We start from the raw sequence: 17,499 nt of genomic DNA on the forward strand, positions 1-17,499 counted from the left end.
AAATATTAAACTCAAAAGAGAAGTAAGAAAATAATTAAGGAATCATTAAAATATTTTGTTCTATTTAAACTTAATTTTAGTGGCTGACATGACAGCAAAAAATATATTTAGAAATGTTAATGAAAATGTACACTTATAAAGAAGGCAGCAAAAAAGAATGGAAAAAAAAAAACAAATATGCAAAGACAGTACGTGAAGAAGAAAAACGAATGAGAACAGAATTAGAATAAGAAATAAGACAAACAGAATTATAAGAGGAGAGAAAAACTGGAAGACGGACAGTCACAGGCCAGTGAGTTTGTGTTATTTAAAGACATGTCAGCGAGATCGACAGACTGGAAGGAGGAGGAGAGGAGGACAAGTGTCGGTCTTGTTGTCAACAAAAAGCCTCTCCAAATGACGACAATAATGAACCACCTACACACTGTCAACCAGCTTTCTCCCTCCTCACTATCTCTCTTTCAGCCTCTGTCTCGTGGTGTTTTTCTCTTTTCGCCCTGCTGTTTACGTTCTGCATCACGTTGTGATGTTGTTTCATGGTTTTGTGATGTGTCTTGGTTTTAAGTATTAAAATGGATGCAACTTTCTTTTGTTTTTTGTGTCTTTGAACTTATGTCCACTCTATCAATCGCTATCTATTATAAACAATTTAAGAAATTGTAAATACCAAGACTTTGGCAAAAAATAAATAGATAAAAAAAAAAAGGATTCTGCATTGGAAATGTGCATGTTGAGTTTGGAGTTAACCCATTTTGGCCAGTTCTAGTATTATTTCCAATAAGACTACAGAGTATAAGAACAGGTTTAATTAAATTGTTTTCATATACTAAGACTTCATCTACAAAGCACAATTTTAAGATTTGGTTATTACTAATCATGCAAGACTTGAGAATACTGTCTGGTGGGGAAAAAAAGGAATCTTACAGTTATGACAGGCTATGGGACATACACAATACAAGCATGGATTTAGATCTACAGCTTTCTTTCAGGTAAAACAAGCATTTAAGGAAGAATATGAGCTAAATGTTACACAGTTGTTCCAGATAAAATCATAATAGATTGAACAGATCTGACAGTTTAATAATCATTAGTGTCACTGCCATCATCACCAGTATTAACATCAGAATCATCATCATCATTAGCCCATAAAGATGTAGAGCAGTGTTACACATTGCACAACTTGACAAGTTTTAATTTAGCAGTTTAATTCATGTGGCAGCTAATGATTTCATGCAATTGCAGGCAATAATGTTTTTAATGTTTTTAAACAGCTATGTCAGGACAGTCTACAAACACAGAACTGTTAAAGCTTGCTCAAAGATGCCAGATTTTAGATGTGCCATGCCAGTTGTGCTCTTTGACAGGTGAATAAGGCTTATGTAGGTGAAATTTCAGTGAGTAGAAGTTAAATACACGCAATCTAGACCTTTTAAAGGGAGAAAACATTAAATTACAAGACACGAAGTGCAGCCAAAGCTGAGAAAAATGATGACCAAGCCTACTGCAGCCAAAAACTGATGTGAAGACGTTGGAAAAGGGGCTAGCAGGCAGTAGTGGATGTTACAAGGACAAAAAAAAGGAATCCACAAAATGAAGTTGTAGTGACACCTAGTGGTGAAATTGTAGACTGCAGCCAATGAAATAACCAGCACCTTCCTCTTCCCATCTTAGCATGCAAAGGAAACCATTAAAACTGGCTGGCTAATGTTTGCCAGTCCCAATTTACTGATGTACTATTAGGAGGAAGTTCGCAGCACATATATTCAGCATTGTAGACAAAAAAGTTGTTCAAGTGAAAAACATTGGAAAAGTACTGCATATGACATGTTTTTCCTTTTTTATTTTAAAATGATTAAATTACTTTACCTTTCAAAACAATGTATTTGTTACAAAGTGAAATCATTTTTAATTACAGGCACGTTATGAATGAAGTACAAAGTGGAGAGGAATTTGTTTACTTTTTTGTAAAGAGCAATAAAAGTTAGCCAGTTGAAGTTTCTTTTAATAAATCTAAAGAACACAGGTTTCTTTGGAGGGACTCTGCCCTTGTCAGTCTTCCTCTGTACTACACTGTCACTCTTTGATTTCTATTTATCTCTGCATCTCTCTGTGCTGCTAATGCTCTCTCTGTCATTGAGTCCCTTTCCATCCTCTCTATCAATTAATTTTAATTTAATGGTTTATTGGCATAATAGCCCCCACCTCCCCATCGGTTGTTGTCACTTTGTGTTAGTAGTTACATGTCATTGATCTGTTCTCAACAAGAGAGAGTCAGATACGAGACTTGGGCTCAGTTCACTTTGCATTTAGTCTTTTCAGAATGTCAATAGAAACTACAGCTTATTACCTAATGCCACATAATTCATTCTGACAGTGTTTTGATAAAACAGTTTTATCCTTTCATAAAATATGCAGACGCAGAGAGCAAATTTTTTAGATTTTTGCTGTTAGTAAAAAGGAAAAATACAGTTTTCCACCGTTTTCTGTCTTTCTCCACCAGGGAGGCGGGATGAAGATTATTGACAAAAGATTTGGCCAGCCAGTGTACCCATCCTCACCCAGCACCAGTCACATTCGCCTCCTTCCAGAGAACTTCCTGCTTTCAGAGACGGGGCAACCGATCAGTCGGAGAGATTTCTTGTCTGTGTTGGCTAATGTGATGAGCGTGATGGTGCGGGCCTCTTACAGCACAGAAAGCAGTGCTGTTTACAGGTTGGAGGCATAATGTAATATGTTGGATAAAAAGATAAAATAGCCATTATTAGTGCGGTCAGAAAGGCCTGTTGATGTTAACTATTTAATTTTAGATTTCTTAACCATTAAAATATGTGTGAATATCACAAAATGTTTTAAGTTAGTTTTGGCTCTAAGAAGTAAAGGCAACACCTGATTGTGCATATAAATGTGTATATTTAACTGTAATGATGAACAGACCACAAATGTGCCAAAGGTTTATATTTAATATTTCTCTGTGTATGCAGACTTCACTCATTCTCAATGCAGGCAGCAAATCCTACTGCCAGAGGAGAGGGAAGAGCATCAGCTGTAGAAATGTGCTCTTGTCCTCCTGGGTATGCTGGGACTTCATGTGAGGTAAACACAAAAAAGATAAACACCTAAAATTTAGTCAAAGTGTAGTTTTCTTTTAACTTAATAAATCACTGTCTGCAAGTAAGTATTCTGTATTTTTTCTGTAGGACATATAGAACCTGGCTTTATCATAATTAGCTTGTTGTTGAATGTGTTTGTTACAGAAAATTGTGAACAATCAAATCAAATCAGAGGTTAATGTCAGAATGCAGCTAATATGATGTTTTTAATGTCAGACAGCAATGCGTCAGCCATGTAAACAGATCTACAAACTCAGAGCACATAAGCTTAATATCTGTTTTTATTTCTAACTGCATGGAAACATGCTTTAGGCCTGTATTCCGGGTTTTCGACGGGTTAACAGGGATCTGTATAATGGTGCGTGTGAACCTTGTCGTTGCCATGGACACGCCACGCAGTGCCACGTGGTCACAGGACACTGTATGGTAAGATGATCGATGTCTTCACCTGCTTTCCTTGAGTAAGGAGTTTTTCTCTTTGGAAAGCTGTACCAGATGTAACATTTCAGGGACAGCAAAAGTTTAATTAGAATGGTTCACCATTTTTTACTTTAAAATATGTAAACAATAAAACTAAATTCATAAGATATTGTTTTGAAACTGGAGGGAAATGGTCAATATTGATATTTGAATTAGATTTTTGCAGTTCTGTATGCCAAAAAAAGTCTTAGTATATTTTTTGTGTAATGACTAAATACTTTGTGTTTAAGTGCATGCTTTTTTCTGTTTTGTAGTCAATACTGTGAAAAATGTAGGTATGTTTTTTGACAGCTCTTTTTTAAGTTGGGTAAACAGATCAGTGCAGTTGTCAAACCAAATCTTTTTTTTTTTTTTGCAACCAAGATTGATTGCCCTAAAGACATGGAAAAGTTTTTGAACCTTTTATCAAATCTCAGTTACACTACTGCATTGCAGTGTGAAAGGTTAGAGCAGTCTTCTCTGTGGCAACTCATCATTTAACTGACATGAAAAAGCATGAGTGAACACATCTGGTCTTACCATCCCTTCACTTGGATCCCCGTTTTGTTTTTTCTGAATTGATTTTAAAGTAACATTATGTAACTTTCCATCCTTAAAACTTAGTAGTCATGGCAGTAGTTTTGATGGCACACTGATATTGATCATTTACATCAATATCATCATCTTGGACCTTATGTGTTAAAAGCTGACACATGGAAATATATACTGAGATGAGGTTTTATCACTTTGTCTTTGACAATGAAGCCTTTCGGATTTGCCACCTAGTGGTCATTAGAAACATTACATGACAAACATGTCTGCATAATGCATAGACAGCACACATACACAAGTACATGTTAACCCTCTCATCTCCACACATTCTCTCCCTAGTCTACCCACTGCCTTAGGCTAATACTGTCACTTGGCATCAGACGCAATGCACACACATGCCAATACACACCACACCAGTATGCACACACACACTGAGCACACACAAAGACTTGTGGATTTTGTATTACCATGTAATGTTTCATTATAGATGAGGAGGATGGGATGTGTCAAAGGTAGATGTGCATTCAGAAAAAGACAACAGATAGACGGTAGAGATGCTTGCTGTCTCACACACATTCCAAGACTATTTGACATTACCTCACTCACAACCACACATACATGTCCCGCATACACAATGACAGAACCCAAATGCAGACATGTATACAAACATCTCTTCCCAGACGACTGTGATTTGTGGTTGCAGCTGAATGACTGACTGCAGTGATGTCTGTTTTACAGTGAGCATGTGCCAGGTTGTATTTCAGCAAAGCAAAGTTATTGGATATGAGAAGGGAAACACAAGGAACATTGTTACCATACAAGCAGACAAAGTCACACAGACAGATGTTATAATAACATACAATTGCTCATTGCTCTTGCTAAAACAAATGAAAATGGGTATGAATCAATCGAAGAGAACAAAGTGTGATTTGCTCCGCAGTTTTTTTAAATTTTTATTTCACCGTTCATACAATGATCCCTTGAAAACACGTAAACTCTAAGTTTTAAATTTATACATCCAATCAATAAGTTGCTTAATAGGTGAATTGATTAACTTTAAAGGCAGCTTGTGTGATGAGGAAAGCAGCACCCAACGTCAGGGTAGTTAAAGTCTGGCAGATTTCGACTGATTTAGCAAAAATTGTACATGTGATACTCACAGATTCCTGCTTCACACACTATTTGTCAGGTAATTTGTGTTGACCTCCTTTAGCAAACATTTCAGTTTACATCTGCTCTTTTTATTCAGTCCCTCCAAACTGTTAGCATTTTAATTTTTAACCTAAAAAATAACACTAATCACATATAGATGTCTATTCTTAGCTCTTTTTTTTAATTTAAAGACTTCTTTAGTTATAAACTACAAATAAGCAAACTGTATTGTTAAACATTTACTTGCTTAAATTTATAAGTATTATCTATTTCCTGTCAAGTATTTGGGCTCCGATTCCTCTTTGTCTCTGGCATACACATAGCAATGACAGTGGTGAACAGGCTAAAACCCTTCTTGTCCGCTTAGTTCTCCACCTCCATTAAAGTTTTTGATAGTTTAGCAGCAACGCCTGCTTCTCATATCCAGAGTGAGAAAAGAAATTACTTTTTTTTACAAATATACATAAATATATTTGTGTCCAAGTTACTTTATATGCAGAAACAACTCATGACAATAAAACTAACGAAATACACAACTTTGGCTAAATTAACTTGATTTCCTGATGTAAACTGAGCTTATATCCTCTTGGTTCCAATAGGACTGCTCTCATAAAACTGCTGGAGAACACTGTGACACCTGCTTACCTGGTTACTATGGCAATGCCACCAATGGGTCACCTGCAGACTGCCAGCCCTGCGCCTGCCCGCTAAATCTTCCAGGCAACAAGTAAGTTCTGAATACCCAATGCTGCCATGACAACACAATCTCTTCTGGTCTCTCTGACTCTGTAGCACCTTTTTCTTTTGCTCAGTATAATCTTCTCATAATTGTCCTTTCCTGGCACAGTTAGATGCTTCATCACTATAGGTAGGGATATAATTGTTGTGACATTATGATGGAAATATTATCACCACAGGTAGAAGAATCAATGTACGATGGAAATGTCATTGACTACATTAAAATCAACATAATTTCAGCTAGATAAAACCCCAAAATAAGCAAAAAATACTATAATAATGCAAACCTATCATGAGTCTTTAGGGAAATTCAATCTTCTTTGCAATACCCTTGTTCTTATTCGAAAACTTTAAACCATAGCTGCTTAGATAAAACTTTTTCTGAAAGACATTAAAATACATATCTATACAAATCAATCCTATATATTAAATTGTAAAGGTGTTATAAAATTTACTAAATGAGCCAATAGGCTAGATATAATATTGCAATAACAGTTTATCATGTGCACACAAAATTGTAAGTTTAATAGAAGGAACTGAACTTGGCAACATTGCTAAGGCAGTTTAGAGGCACTTCAAGGCTCCCATTTATGTCCTAATGCTTCATTAAGAAGTGTGATGCTGTAGGTAGGTGAGGGATCCCCAACCACTGGGCAACAGACCTGCATTAAAGAAGCTGGTACTGGACAACAAGGCAATAGGTGGATAAAATAATTCTAAGCATATAAATACAGATGCCTTATTGTGCCATAATGACCTGTGATGACCATATCTTCACTAGGAAGTGCTTCACTCATTGAATACTACCAAAACTTGACTGAAGAACCAACAATCCCTTTTTGCTAGAATTTGTTCAGAAACCAGATGATATTCATGCACATACATTAATCTGCACTGTTTCCTAACAGCCAGTGAGAGATGCTCCATTACATGTTATCAGCGTGGGGACACATGGGCTCAGATGCACAAACACACAGGCAGCAGCAGCTGAGAATTTTCATGGAGTCATGACACGTCAACTCCAAAATGATACGAGCTAAAGAAAGACAACTCTCTCACTACTCTCCTTCCCTTACTTCCCCTAACACCAACAGTAAAGTCCTCAAAAATTGCCATGCTGTCTCTTATGTTTTATAAAGACAGTCAAAAAGCTAGCAGTTAGCACTAATAAGCTCTCATGAACATCTGATAAAATGATATTTATATTTGTGTCTGCATGGGAAGCAAGATGGTGATTTACCCTGAATCATTGAAAATCAGTCCAGGCTATGGGTTTCTCCATGTATTTACACTTATGATTAAAAAGGGTTATTTCAGTCATGTTTTTACTAGTAATATAGATTTTCATAGATGTCTCTTTCAGATTCTTCTTTGCAAGGATAGTTCAGTTTGCCTCCAGCAGGGTTTGATGTGTCACTTATGCTATAGTCATTGTAATAACTACAATAAATTGGAGAAGATATGCTGCCACATTGGAGAAACGAATACTAAAGCTGTTATATCCCAAATATACTAGATTTATTTTACAGAAGTTAAATGTTATCTCAGAGGGTTGGTGGTTTGTAGCTCCAGATTGAGCATGCCGACCAGCACCCACTGCAGGGTAATGACTATGGAGTTAGGGACTCGTACTGTAAAATCAAGACTGCCCACCCAGAAAAGGGCCTGTGTGTGTTTTTTTTCATGGAAACGGTAATGGTGATCATGACATTGTCCTAACCAAATAGTCTTAACCCCATCCTGGTGGTGTTTCTGCCAACCAACTTATGAGAATGTCATTGTGTTAGCTTGCTATCGAGGCTACCAGCAAAATGGTGTCCATCTAGGTAATGATGGTGTTGTAAATATTTTAGTCCAAACTACAATGATCTTTTCTTAACCTAACCAACAGTGCAATAGCCTAAACCAAAAAAGGAGTGTTTCCATAGAATGTCATCTGACTGGGACAGTCTTTTGAAAGGCTGCAGAAAAGAAAGTTTCCACATATTAAAGCAAGTAAACCAAGCTGTTGTCTGGAGGTGGAGGTATAGGTTACATGGCTCCTATACTCTATACAACTAGAGTTGTCATATCACTGTCATATGTATCAGGCGTGCAGAAGCAGGGAAACATCAGGAGCATGCAGGCCAGTGGACCTTGAAGACCACGATTATGAAAGACTGGTTTATAGGATGTCTGTAGGTCGTATTTTAGAGCATGAAAAAATATCATATTTAGTTGTTTTGATTGAAGAATTTGTTGGTCCAATCGCTCTACACTGAAACCAAGGTTTGCCTTTAAGATACCAAAATGTAGACTTTGTGAATTGTAAGGTCATGCTGAAATGAGCTTTAATGTGTTCTTGGAATTTTGTACTTTTTTTTCTTAGTTTTCCTTTAGTTTTCTGCTTTACAGTAAATCATTTCACCCACAGTGCCCTCTGATTGTGACAGCAAATATACCTCTTAAATAGAGGTTAACAGGGTTAAGGTAAACAGTAGCTTATAGGGCTTCTTTTTTCTTTTTTGTAGATGTAATCTTGTCATAAAAAATTGCAAAAGTACATCCCTTTAACTTCAATAGTTTATTATTACAGCTAATGTTATACAATTTTTGTTAGACAAGTGTTAACTAATTTCTTCGTTATTTTTTTTTTAATATATATATTTTTGCTGTTGACATGCACTCAGTAAGCAAGTTTTATCTGTAAGTGGGTGAGCCAGCTCCTAATGAGCCAGTCAGTGAGCTAGTGAGTCAGTCTGGGGCCTGGAACCTGAGCCAGATGAACTATCTATAGTTTTTTGGAAGTGGGAGGGTGACAGAACAAGAGTAAAGTGCTATCACTTTACTTTGGTTCTCTCGCTCACACAGTTCATTTAGTGAACAGTTTGTAGCAAGGACGAGCATTCTCAAAATGAGGAGTGGGTGAAACTATATGCATGTTTGTGTGTGTGTGAAAAAAAAAAAGTTCAATAAGTGTGTCTGTGAGAGAGTGTAAGAACAAGAAAGTGGCAGCAGGGAGACAGGTGTGTGTGTATGTATGAAGAAACATACACAATGGCCTTAACCCGCCTCTGCCTTCTCTTCATCCTCCTCTTCCTGCCTTCCCCCACACTCGGACAACGCTACCAACTCCATCAACAACTTCAACAATTGCAACAACATCGTCATGGAAACCACAACAGCTTTAGCCCCACCTGCCACTTAAGTAAAGGAGGAGAGTTGCTGTGCGACCAATGTCAGGCTGGCTACACAGGACCACGATGCGACAGGTAACACACAGTCCAAACACTTTGACAGAAACAGTCCTGTTATCATCATTCTACAGAAATCAAATCTGTTTTGTTTTTTACTGCTTTTAAATAATTACTTGGAGGTAAAAACTACATTTTTTTTTTTTTGTACCTTAATTGATTTAATTTAAAAATGTCAATAGATGTCCGAGAGCCCAATGGACAGTGTAATTATTGTTCATGTTAAATGCTTCTAGTTGGTCACTACCAAATGAAAAGGGAATGAGCTGTCCATTAACTATTATGACTCATTTGCATCTCATTGTTCATCCAGCTGTCTGTCCATAGTCCAGGTTTAATGAGAGGTCTTTGTCTCTGGATGCTTGTCATTTATTTATGTACTAATGCAGTCTGAGTAAATATTGCTTTTACAGCATCTAAATGCACTACACTGTTTTGTTTGTAACAAAAGGTTCACCCAGCAGAGAGGCAAGAGTGCTAAAAGACATGGAATTGCCTTTTTATTCTCAGTTTTGTGTGATTTAATTAGTTGAGTAGACACATTGAATGTTGTTTTAATTTCTCACTGGAAGGGGCATGACAGGTGTTTAGCCTTTAGAAATGTGTAATAAAGCAGATGCTGCCCCATCCTGCAAACTTCCATGGGTTTCTCATTTTCCACTGAGCTATCAAGTCTAAAATGATGAATATTAAAAATAATACAGCATTTATTAAGAGATTTGTTAATTCACAAAGAGTAGAGGTATAGAAGTTACTAAGCTGCTGATTATATATTTTAAGTTATTCAAAGAGTTTACATAGCCAGACTGCCATGTTTTTTTTTTCTTTTTTATTAAATTCTTATAGTAGATATATAAAACTTTAACAGTTTATTAAACATTAAGAAATCAATTATCTTTGAAATTAAATCCTAAATGAAAGAGGCCTTACTAGGACATGGTATAGAGTAAATTTATTGGGGGTTACTGACTGTGCTGACATCATACAAGGGCTGTGCATGGGGACACACTGACACAATCGTTAGGCTCCTGACTTACAATTTAAAATAACGGTATTGTCCAATATATGCAGGCATTGGTTGTCCTTCTTTCGTATGCTTCAAGAAAAACATATGTCACTTTTCAAATTTTTTTTCTTCTTCTTCTTCTTTTTAGCCAAAATATGGTCAATTTGAAATTCACTGAAAACTAGTTTGACTGCATGTTGTGGGCTCACAGCAACATACAAATGCAAATGTGACACCTGGAATCAACTCCAGACCTTTTACCTGCCTGGATGATGGACTCATGAGGGAAAAGCCCATGAAGCCCATGGAACAGCATTAACTGTTCAATTACTTTTGGGCCCTTAAAAAAAGGCAGCTACATATTAAAGAGCTGTAATTCCTATACTTTCCCTCCAACTTGGATGTAAATACCTCAAATTAAAGCTGAAAGTCAGCACTTTAAAGGTATATTATTTGCATAACTATCTTGAATTTGTTTAGGTAAAACAAACTAAAATAAAAGTTTTATTAGTAAAGTACAGTAAGTAAAATATATTTGTTAGTGCATCCATTAATGTGCATGGAGTCTGCTTCCTTATTAAGCAAAGAGGCTAAAAATGGTCTCATAAGTTGGTTAAATGTTATTTCAGACATTGAGAATTGTGCTCCAAATAGATGTTCAGCTGCAGTTACCCAGGGTGTTTATATTTGTTGCTGCCGGTAAAGATTGAGCCTCAGCTCACTGCCCTGCATAGTCTGCATGCCTCGCCATGCTGTCCACAGCAGACTCTCTCTGTCTGCTTTTCAGTCTTTTTATAAACCTCATTTGCCACAGAGAGGCAAACTGACTCATTGTCAGCCCATTTTTTTTAACTCTGTCTCGGGGTATCATCCTCACTACATTGCCATCCAGTCGACAGCCAACATGGTGTCGCACTGACTGAAGACCTGAAAAGTACAGTTGAACTACTCTAGCTTTAACCTCTCTTCTGTCCTCCTGTGTCCATGTGTATGATTCATTTTGTGAAATCAGTTTTTTTTTTTTTTTATTTTATTTTTTGTTTTGCACGGTGGTGTGGTGGTTAGCACAGCATCCTCACAGCAAGAAGGTCACTGATTCAAGCTTCACCTGGGGGGAGGTCGGAACCTGGGGGTGGCCTTTCTGTGTGGAGTTTGCATGCTCTCCTTGTATATGCTTGGGTTCTCTCCCACTGTTCTTCCTTCCACTGTCCAAAGACATCCATGTTAGATCAAGTGGTCACTCTAAATTCTTCCTAGGACTTCCTATGTCTAGTCGTTAAGTAAAAGAGAAGTGTAGAAAGATTGTTTGTCCACTAACATAAGACACATAGGAGCGCATTTAATGTGAAATAGTGCTATATAACTAATGACAGTATTAAAAAGGTAATCAGCAGTTGCTCTATTTTGTTCTGTTAGTCTAATTGATTTCTTCTACCTGGCATTCCTTTTCATTATTTGCAGTGTTTTTGTTGTTTACGGTAATTAATTGTAATATGGCAATTTGTCAATATTACAGGCTTTAACAAAATAAGCCCCTCTGTTCATCCGATGCTAATAGACTATCCACTCGCTGCTAAGTGATTTTGCTTTTCAATTTCCTGTCCATAAACATCCATTTTAAAATATAGCTGAAAGCCCCCACAAGCACCTGCTTGTCAGCAAAAACACTGAGTCATACACTGCTAATTAGAGTTTGTCCATATGTAATTAGTCCTGCATATAAGGTGTTGTAGAAATTACATGAGGATTGAGCCGGTGCCAAGTTACTGCTGATATGATGATTATTGTTCATGTTTATATGGTTTTATGTATTGATAATAATGTTAACATCTCTGTGTGACTGATTCAACATGAAACCTCAGTAATCAGGCCTGTTTGAGTTAGTGACATATAGACCCATTTATGATGATCCCATTTCAAGACAGGAAGTTCCCAATCTAAAACTCAGTAACTATGATTAAGAATCAAAGGAGATTATGCAATCAATATCGAGTAGTGATATAAGATGGATCAAAATACACAGACAGTTCTAAATCTGTCATTTATCACTAATGAAACTGAATGCACAGAGAATTACCCTGGTCATACTGTGCTGGTTTAAAACTGAGGTCTTACTTTAATTGATAAAGTAATAATAATTTAACTTTGAAGAAAAAAAAATATCCTGAAATGTGGATCTCAAACTGTTTCAGGTCTTCTAAAAAATCCAAGTGACAGAGAGTGTGTCTTTCCATTCATTCCACTAAAAATAAAAGAACAGACCTTTTATGATCCACCATCTCTTTTTCTGTAATTTTGTGCCAGTTATGCTCACCATTCTGTCCCTCTACAGTCTGATGATTTTGACCAGGTGTTAAACTTTCTCATAATGCCACTATAAATACCTCCACTTCCTCTTGAGGCTTAAGCACATGCATATGCTGAAAGAATAGAGGAGAACAGAATAGAGGACTTAAAATTGGTATTCAGACACCCTCCCCAGCTCTCCCATCAATAAGATTTCTTCCAGTACAATTCTTGTCTTGGCTAGAAGAATGCACTTGTAGCAAAACACATCCAACTACACACAAGCAGACACACTCCTGAGACATAAACACACACGCACAGAGAAGCTAATAAACCAGTTCTATTAAGTACCAAGGAGGGTCAGTGGTAATAATGGATGGCTGCTCTTGACTCTTTCCCTCTCTCTGTCCTTTCTTTTTCCTCCTCTCTAAATTCAATTCTCCTTTCAATGTGAAGACCTTTCCCCTTTCTATCTCTCTCTTGCTCTTCTCTCATCTACTTCCCTTTGCTCTCTTACTGCCTCACTCCCTCCCCTCTTTCATCTCAATTCCCTTCTCAGCCTGTAGAGCTTTATTTCAGCGCTGGTCCCCTTTATTTGGTTTTAGTGGCTGTTGTCACGGTGGTGCACTCTCAGGTTAATATATTTTCCTGCATCTGAACACCCTCCAATTATTACCCAAATCAAAAGAGCCTAAAAGACGAACAACGTTAAAAACCAAACATTGTAAAAAGAAAATAAAGCCGAGGAGTCCTTGTCCTTCACTAAGAGCAATTTTTGGAAAACTGAGCCATACAATCCAAGAGCAGACATGTGGAAACATAAGTAAAATCTGGTCAGGGTTGGTAAAACTGAAGTTAGTTTTTGTAATCTCCATTTAGAATACTGTTATAGATCATTTATTTATACCACCTTTTAATGCTTGGTTAGAGTCTACCCTTTAAGCTGTTGTGTATTTATGGATGAATTAAGGCAAGTCCTTTTGTTTGTATGGTGGGTCTTTTATGTTATCAGTTATAGAAAACAGTAAATTTTCCAGTTGCAGACTTGTAGTACAGTTATATTAGCTGCATAAAAACAGAGAATCATTGTGTTTTCAGTTATTATTGCACTACCAGCTCTTTCAATTGGGAAAGGGAGAATTATAGGATGAAATCTTACTGAAAAGACCTGTAAGCTCAAAGTTTAGATGGTGATCAGATGTGAAGGTATTTTAAACCCCCTCTGTGTAGAATTGTATGAGTTATATAATCACTCTTATGTTGGTATGATGGATTAGTATCATTTTGAAGATGTGCTAAGTGGTTTGTTCTTGTGAACACATTATTTCAAGATTGTTCAGGAAGTAAAAGACAAAAAATAAGAACTAAAACATAATTTCCTGATTTATTACAAGGCTGAAACTTTTACAGAAAAGAAAAAGAAAAATACAGAAAAATATGAAGAAACAAGAAAATTACCAGCAGAAGAGCACGTCTCTGCAGAACAAATGCACACCATTTTTAAAGCTCCATAAAACATGAATAACTTTAATTTGATCTTAGTCTGTAATGGTATTCCGTTTAGTGTGAGTTTTGAAAGTTATAAATTTAGAAGATTCTGGTAAAAATCCCTTGACAGCATGTTTGCTCTGTGCTGATCTGACACCTTGGCTACTTTTGATACCAAATATAAAATACTGCATTTTCAAAATATTCCAAGCTATCTTCCTTTCATTATCAGCTGATCTTCCCACTCAGTGTTTTATGTTTACTCTTTAACCTCATCATTCATTCTAAGTCTCCGTTGCTTTCCAGGTGTTCCAACGGATACTACGGCCAGCCCGGTATACCAGGAGGTTCCTGCAAGCCCTGTGAATGCAGTGACAACCTGGACTTATCCATACCTGGCTGCTGTGATCCAGTCACAGGCCAGTGTCTGAGGTGTCGCCAGGGTTATGGGGGCGTGACTTGTGAAAGCTGTGCTGAAGGTTACTATGGAGATGCTATCACAGCAAAGAACTGCCAACGTAAGTTATAAAACCTTATGAAAAAGAAATTAAATTAAATTGACATACTGTAAAAAATGTAGTGGGGGGCTGTGCTTTAAAGAAGTGATAACCTTATTTTTTCTTATAACCAGCATATAAGCAAATTTTAGTGATCAAAGCAGTACATATACTGTAGCATACTTACTAAAGTATGACTAACTAGTGTAACTGAGTGTGGAGCATCCACACAATAACACAAGTTCCTTCTTCTCTCTGCCTGCAGCTGGAACGACCATGTCTGAAGTAGCTTTATTTTTCACTAGGCACTCTCATAAACAAAAGTTTCTTAAAGGATATTAAAAGGGTTATGTGTTGCAACACAAACTCTCAGGCAGCAATGGTGTCACTTAACCTTTACTTCAGCACATGCTGATCTAGTGTATTTGCATATAGAGGGGAAGGGGTTGATTTTGTGTGTGATTTTGATTAGTGCGAGTTTGTTTGGGCCTTTTGCCAAAGGCTGAGAAAGGGAGTATGAATAGATGAGCAGCATGCAACTCTCCAGTGCGAGAAGATGCGGTACTTTGGAAAATAAAAACTGTGAAAATAAAGAATTACCTCAACAGTTTGGGAGATTTACATGAGTTCACACTCAGTCTCACACTTACATTTGTGCCCCATGTTGGATCCACTCATTCTCCCTCCACATGCATCCCCAGCTGGTAGCTCAGACAGTGTTTTGCAGTAATACATGGGTGTGTACATGGGCATTGTATGATGTAGTGAAGGACTTATGGTTTGCAATACCAATGAAATGATTAAAAACAAAACTATTGATATATGTGTAATGCTACTCACCAAGATCGACATAAAATAGTCTAAATTTAAAATATATTTATAATTTAAAAGGAAAAATAAACTCATTAGGAGAAAATACAATTTGCTTTTCATTGAATCTTTATCGAGTGCCAGCAGCTGAAATGATTTAAATGATACCTTTTTATTCTTTCACTAAAACATGGAGTAGATGGTACACCATCTGGAGCATGGATGTGTGTGGTGACAAGTAGCTGTGCCAGTGGGAGGTGTGATGTCGGAGCAGCTCACTGACTGCCAGCTGTGCTTAAATGTGAGAGTAAAAACTATACCTGTAAAGAAGAGGGGGATGGACCAAGAGGCATACAGAGAGATGGCAGGGAATACAGACATACAGATGGCACTTGTTTTTGAAAATCTTCATTAAAACCTGTGTGTTGACAAAAACAGAGGCAGAGTCAGTGAGACAGGCAGGGAGACACACCTCACACAGAACAGGAGACAGGCAGGCTGATCCACAGACAGATAAAACTGTCAGAGCAGCACAAAAGCAGGTAGACAGGCTGACAGAAGGTATTAATGTGTATTTGATAGTTCATTGTTCCATAGTTGTTTCCCCTCTACACCCAGCTAAATGGCTATTGATTAATCAGCCTGATCTATTGCTCTCCTGGAGTACTGATCAGCTGCTTGCATCTGGGAGATGGAGAGTTGTTATTGATCCTGTACAAATGACAAAAGACCACCAAGAATTATTAAAAGACAACAACTCTCTTTCTCTCTCTGTCTGCTGCCTCCCTGTCGCCATCACTCCCAATCTTAATGAATTTTATTGAGTGGAGCAGGAGAGTTCAGGCCGAGTCCATTTGTGCACTATTAGACTGTAAAAATCTTTTACGTTTTCTTTTGACATCATTTTCCATACAAGGCCATTTTTGCTGTGGCCATTTTGTGTCTAACCCAATAAAAGTTTGATTTTAATTCCTTTTGTAAAGAGGAAAATGGTGTTAGTTTTGCAAGAAAACTTGACCACAAAGTAATTGTGAGGGGAATAAATTCAGGAAATTGAACTCCTCTGGCCTTTTCTCACATGGAGAAAAGTCATTTAAAAGTTGTTGCAACAATGTGTGAATGACTTTGTAATACTTGTCCAGTTGCTAGAACTAAGTAAATGTGTATTAATTCTATCATTTACTGAGGCTTCCTGTTTGAATGAAGCTTAATGATTTTTTTTGTAAATGTTTTAAACATTTAATCAATAAACTCTTTGAGGGTCTTTGTTAAATTTCTAATGTCACTCATCTTAATGGGCTATAAAATGCAAAGCTTTGATTCTTTTCAGTGTGTTGGATAAAGTAAAAAACCCCAAAGAATAAAAGTAACAACTCAGTTACTAAATTACTTAAATCAACAATGGCTCATAAATAGTTAAAATGTGAACTTTTTTTTAACACAACTCAGTGTCTTATGTATCTTACATGGCAGAAAACATTCTGTATTACAATGTGGAGCTAAAATGACAAGTTTTGATTTTATATCCAAACGCAAATCAACAATTTTCTTTAAATGTTTGTACTTAAAAGGCATTTTTATAAACAAATTTAACCTGTTATACCTTATTTATACATAAATGCAATCTAAAACTTCATCATATTTACAGAAGTACCACAAAATAAATCAAAAGCTATTTAAACTACAAACCAAATATAGGTATAAAACTTAACAAAAAAGCTACTCACAAACGATGAGAGCAAACAATCTCAATTTACCTTAAACCAAACACAATCGTGTAACTATCGGGAAACCAAATGCTCTTACAATCAATCTACCAACTACTTCAACAACACAATCCCAGATGGCAAGCTGAGGGCCTAATGAACAGCTGCCTTGAATGCTGGTGCTGCCTCCCTTTTAAAGGCCAGGTGTTCCGCTGGTTGGTTTGGCGGGATGGCAGTCGTCCAATCAGGGAGTTGGAAGAGCAGGGAGGTCTCTCAGATCCACAGCCAATCGCAGAGTTGCAATCACACAGTAGGATTTGCATTACCACAGATCCCGGCCACAGGCCGGGGGATGTAACATTGGCCCACTCTCATGAACAAATTCGTACAATGATGGCATGCATCCACACCCAGATTCAACAACACGGGTCCAAAGCATATCACCATGTTTGCTGATTGAAT

The 17,499-nt window shown here is 37.0% G+C and overlaps 1 protein-coding gene across 1 annotated transcript in view; it reads left to right on the plus strand.

Annotated features, from left to right (window-relative positions):
- lama2 (laminin, alpha 2) overlaps positions 1 to 17,499 on the plus strand; it is a 177,301-nt gene that overhangs the window by 84,261 nt on the left and 75,541 nt on the right. Inside the window, exons 16-21 of the mRNA XM_041975323.1 lie at positions 2,501 to 2,712; positions 2,982 to 3,093; positions 3,423 to 3,536; positions 5,873 to 6,000; positions 9,176 to 9,262; positions 14,331 to 14,542. Of these exons, the coding sequence (XP_041831257.1) occupies positions 2,501 to 2,712; positions 2,982 to 3,093; positions 3,423 to 3,536; positions 5,873 to 6,000; positions 9,176 to 9,262; positions 14,331 to 14,542 (865 nt within the window). The remainder of the gene's footprint in view (positions 1 to 2,500; positions 2,713 to 2,981; positions 3,094 to 3,422; positions 3,537 to 5,872; positions 6,001 to 9,175; positions 9,263 to 14,330; positions 14,543 to 17,499) is intronic.

The sequence above is a fragment of the Melanotaenia boesemani genome, chromosome 22 (assembly GCF_017639745.1).
Source record: "Melanotaenia boesemani isolate fMelBoe1 chromosome 22, fMelBoe1.pri, whole genome shotgun sequence".
Classification (NCBI taxonomy): Eukaryota; Metazoa; Chordata; class Actinopteri; order Atheriniformes; family Melanotaeniidae; genus Melanotaenia; species Melanotaenia boesemani.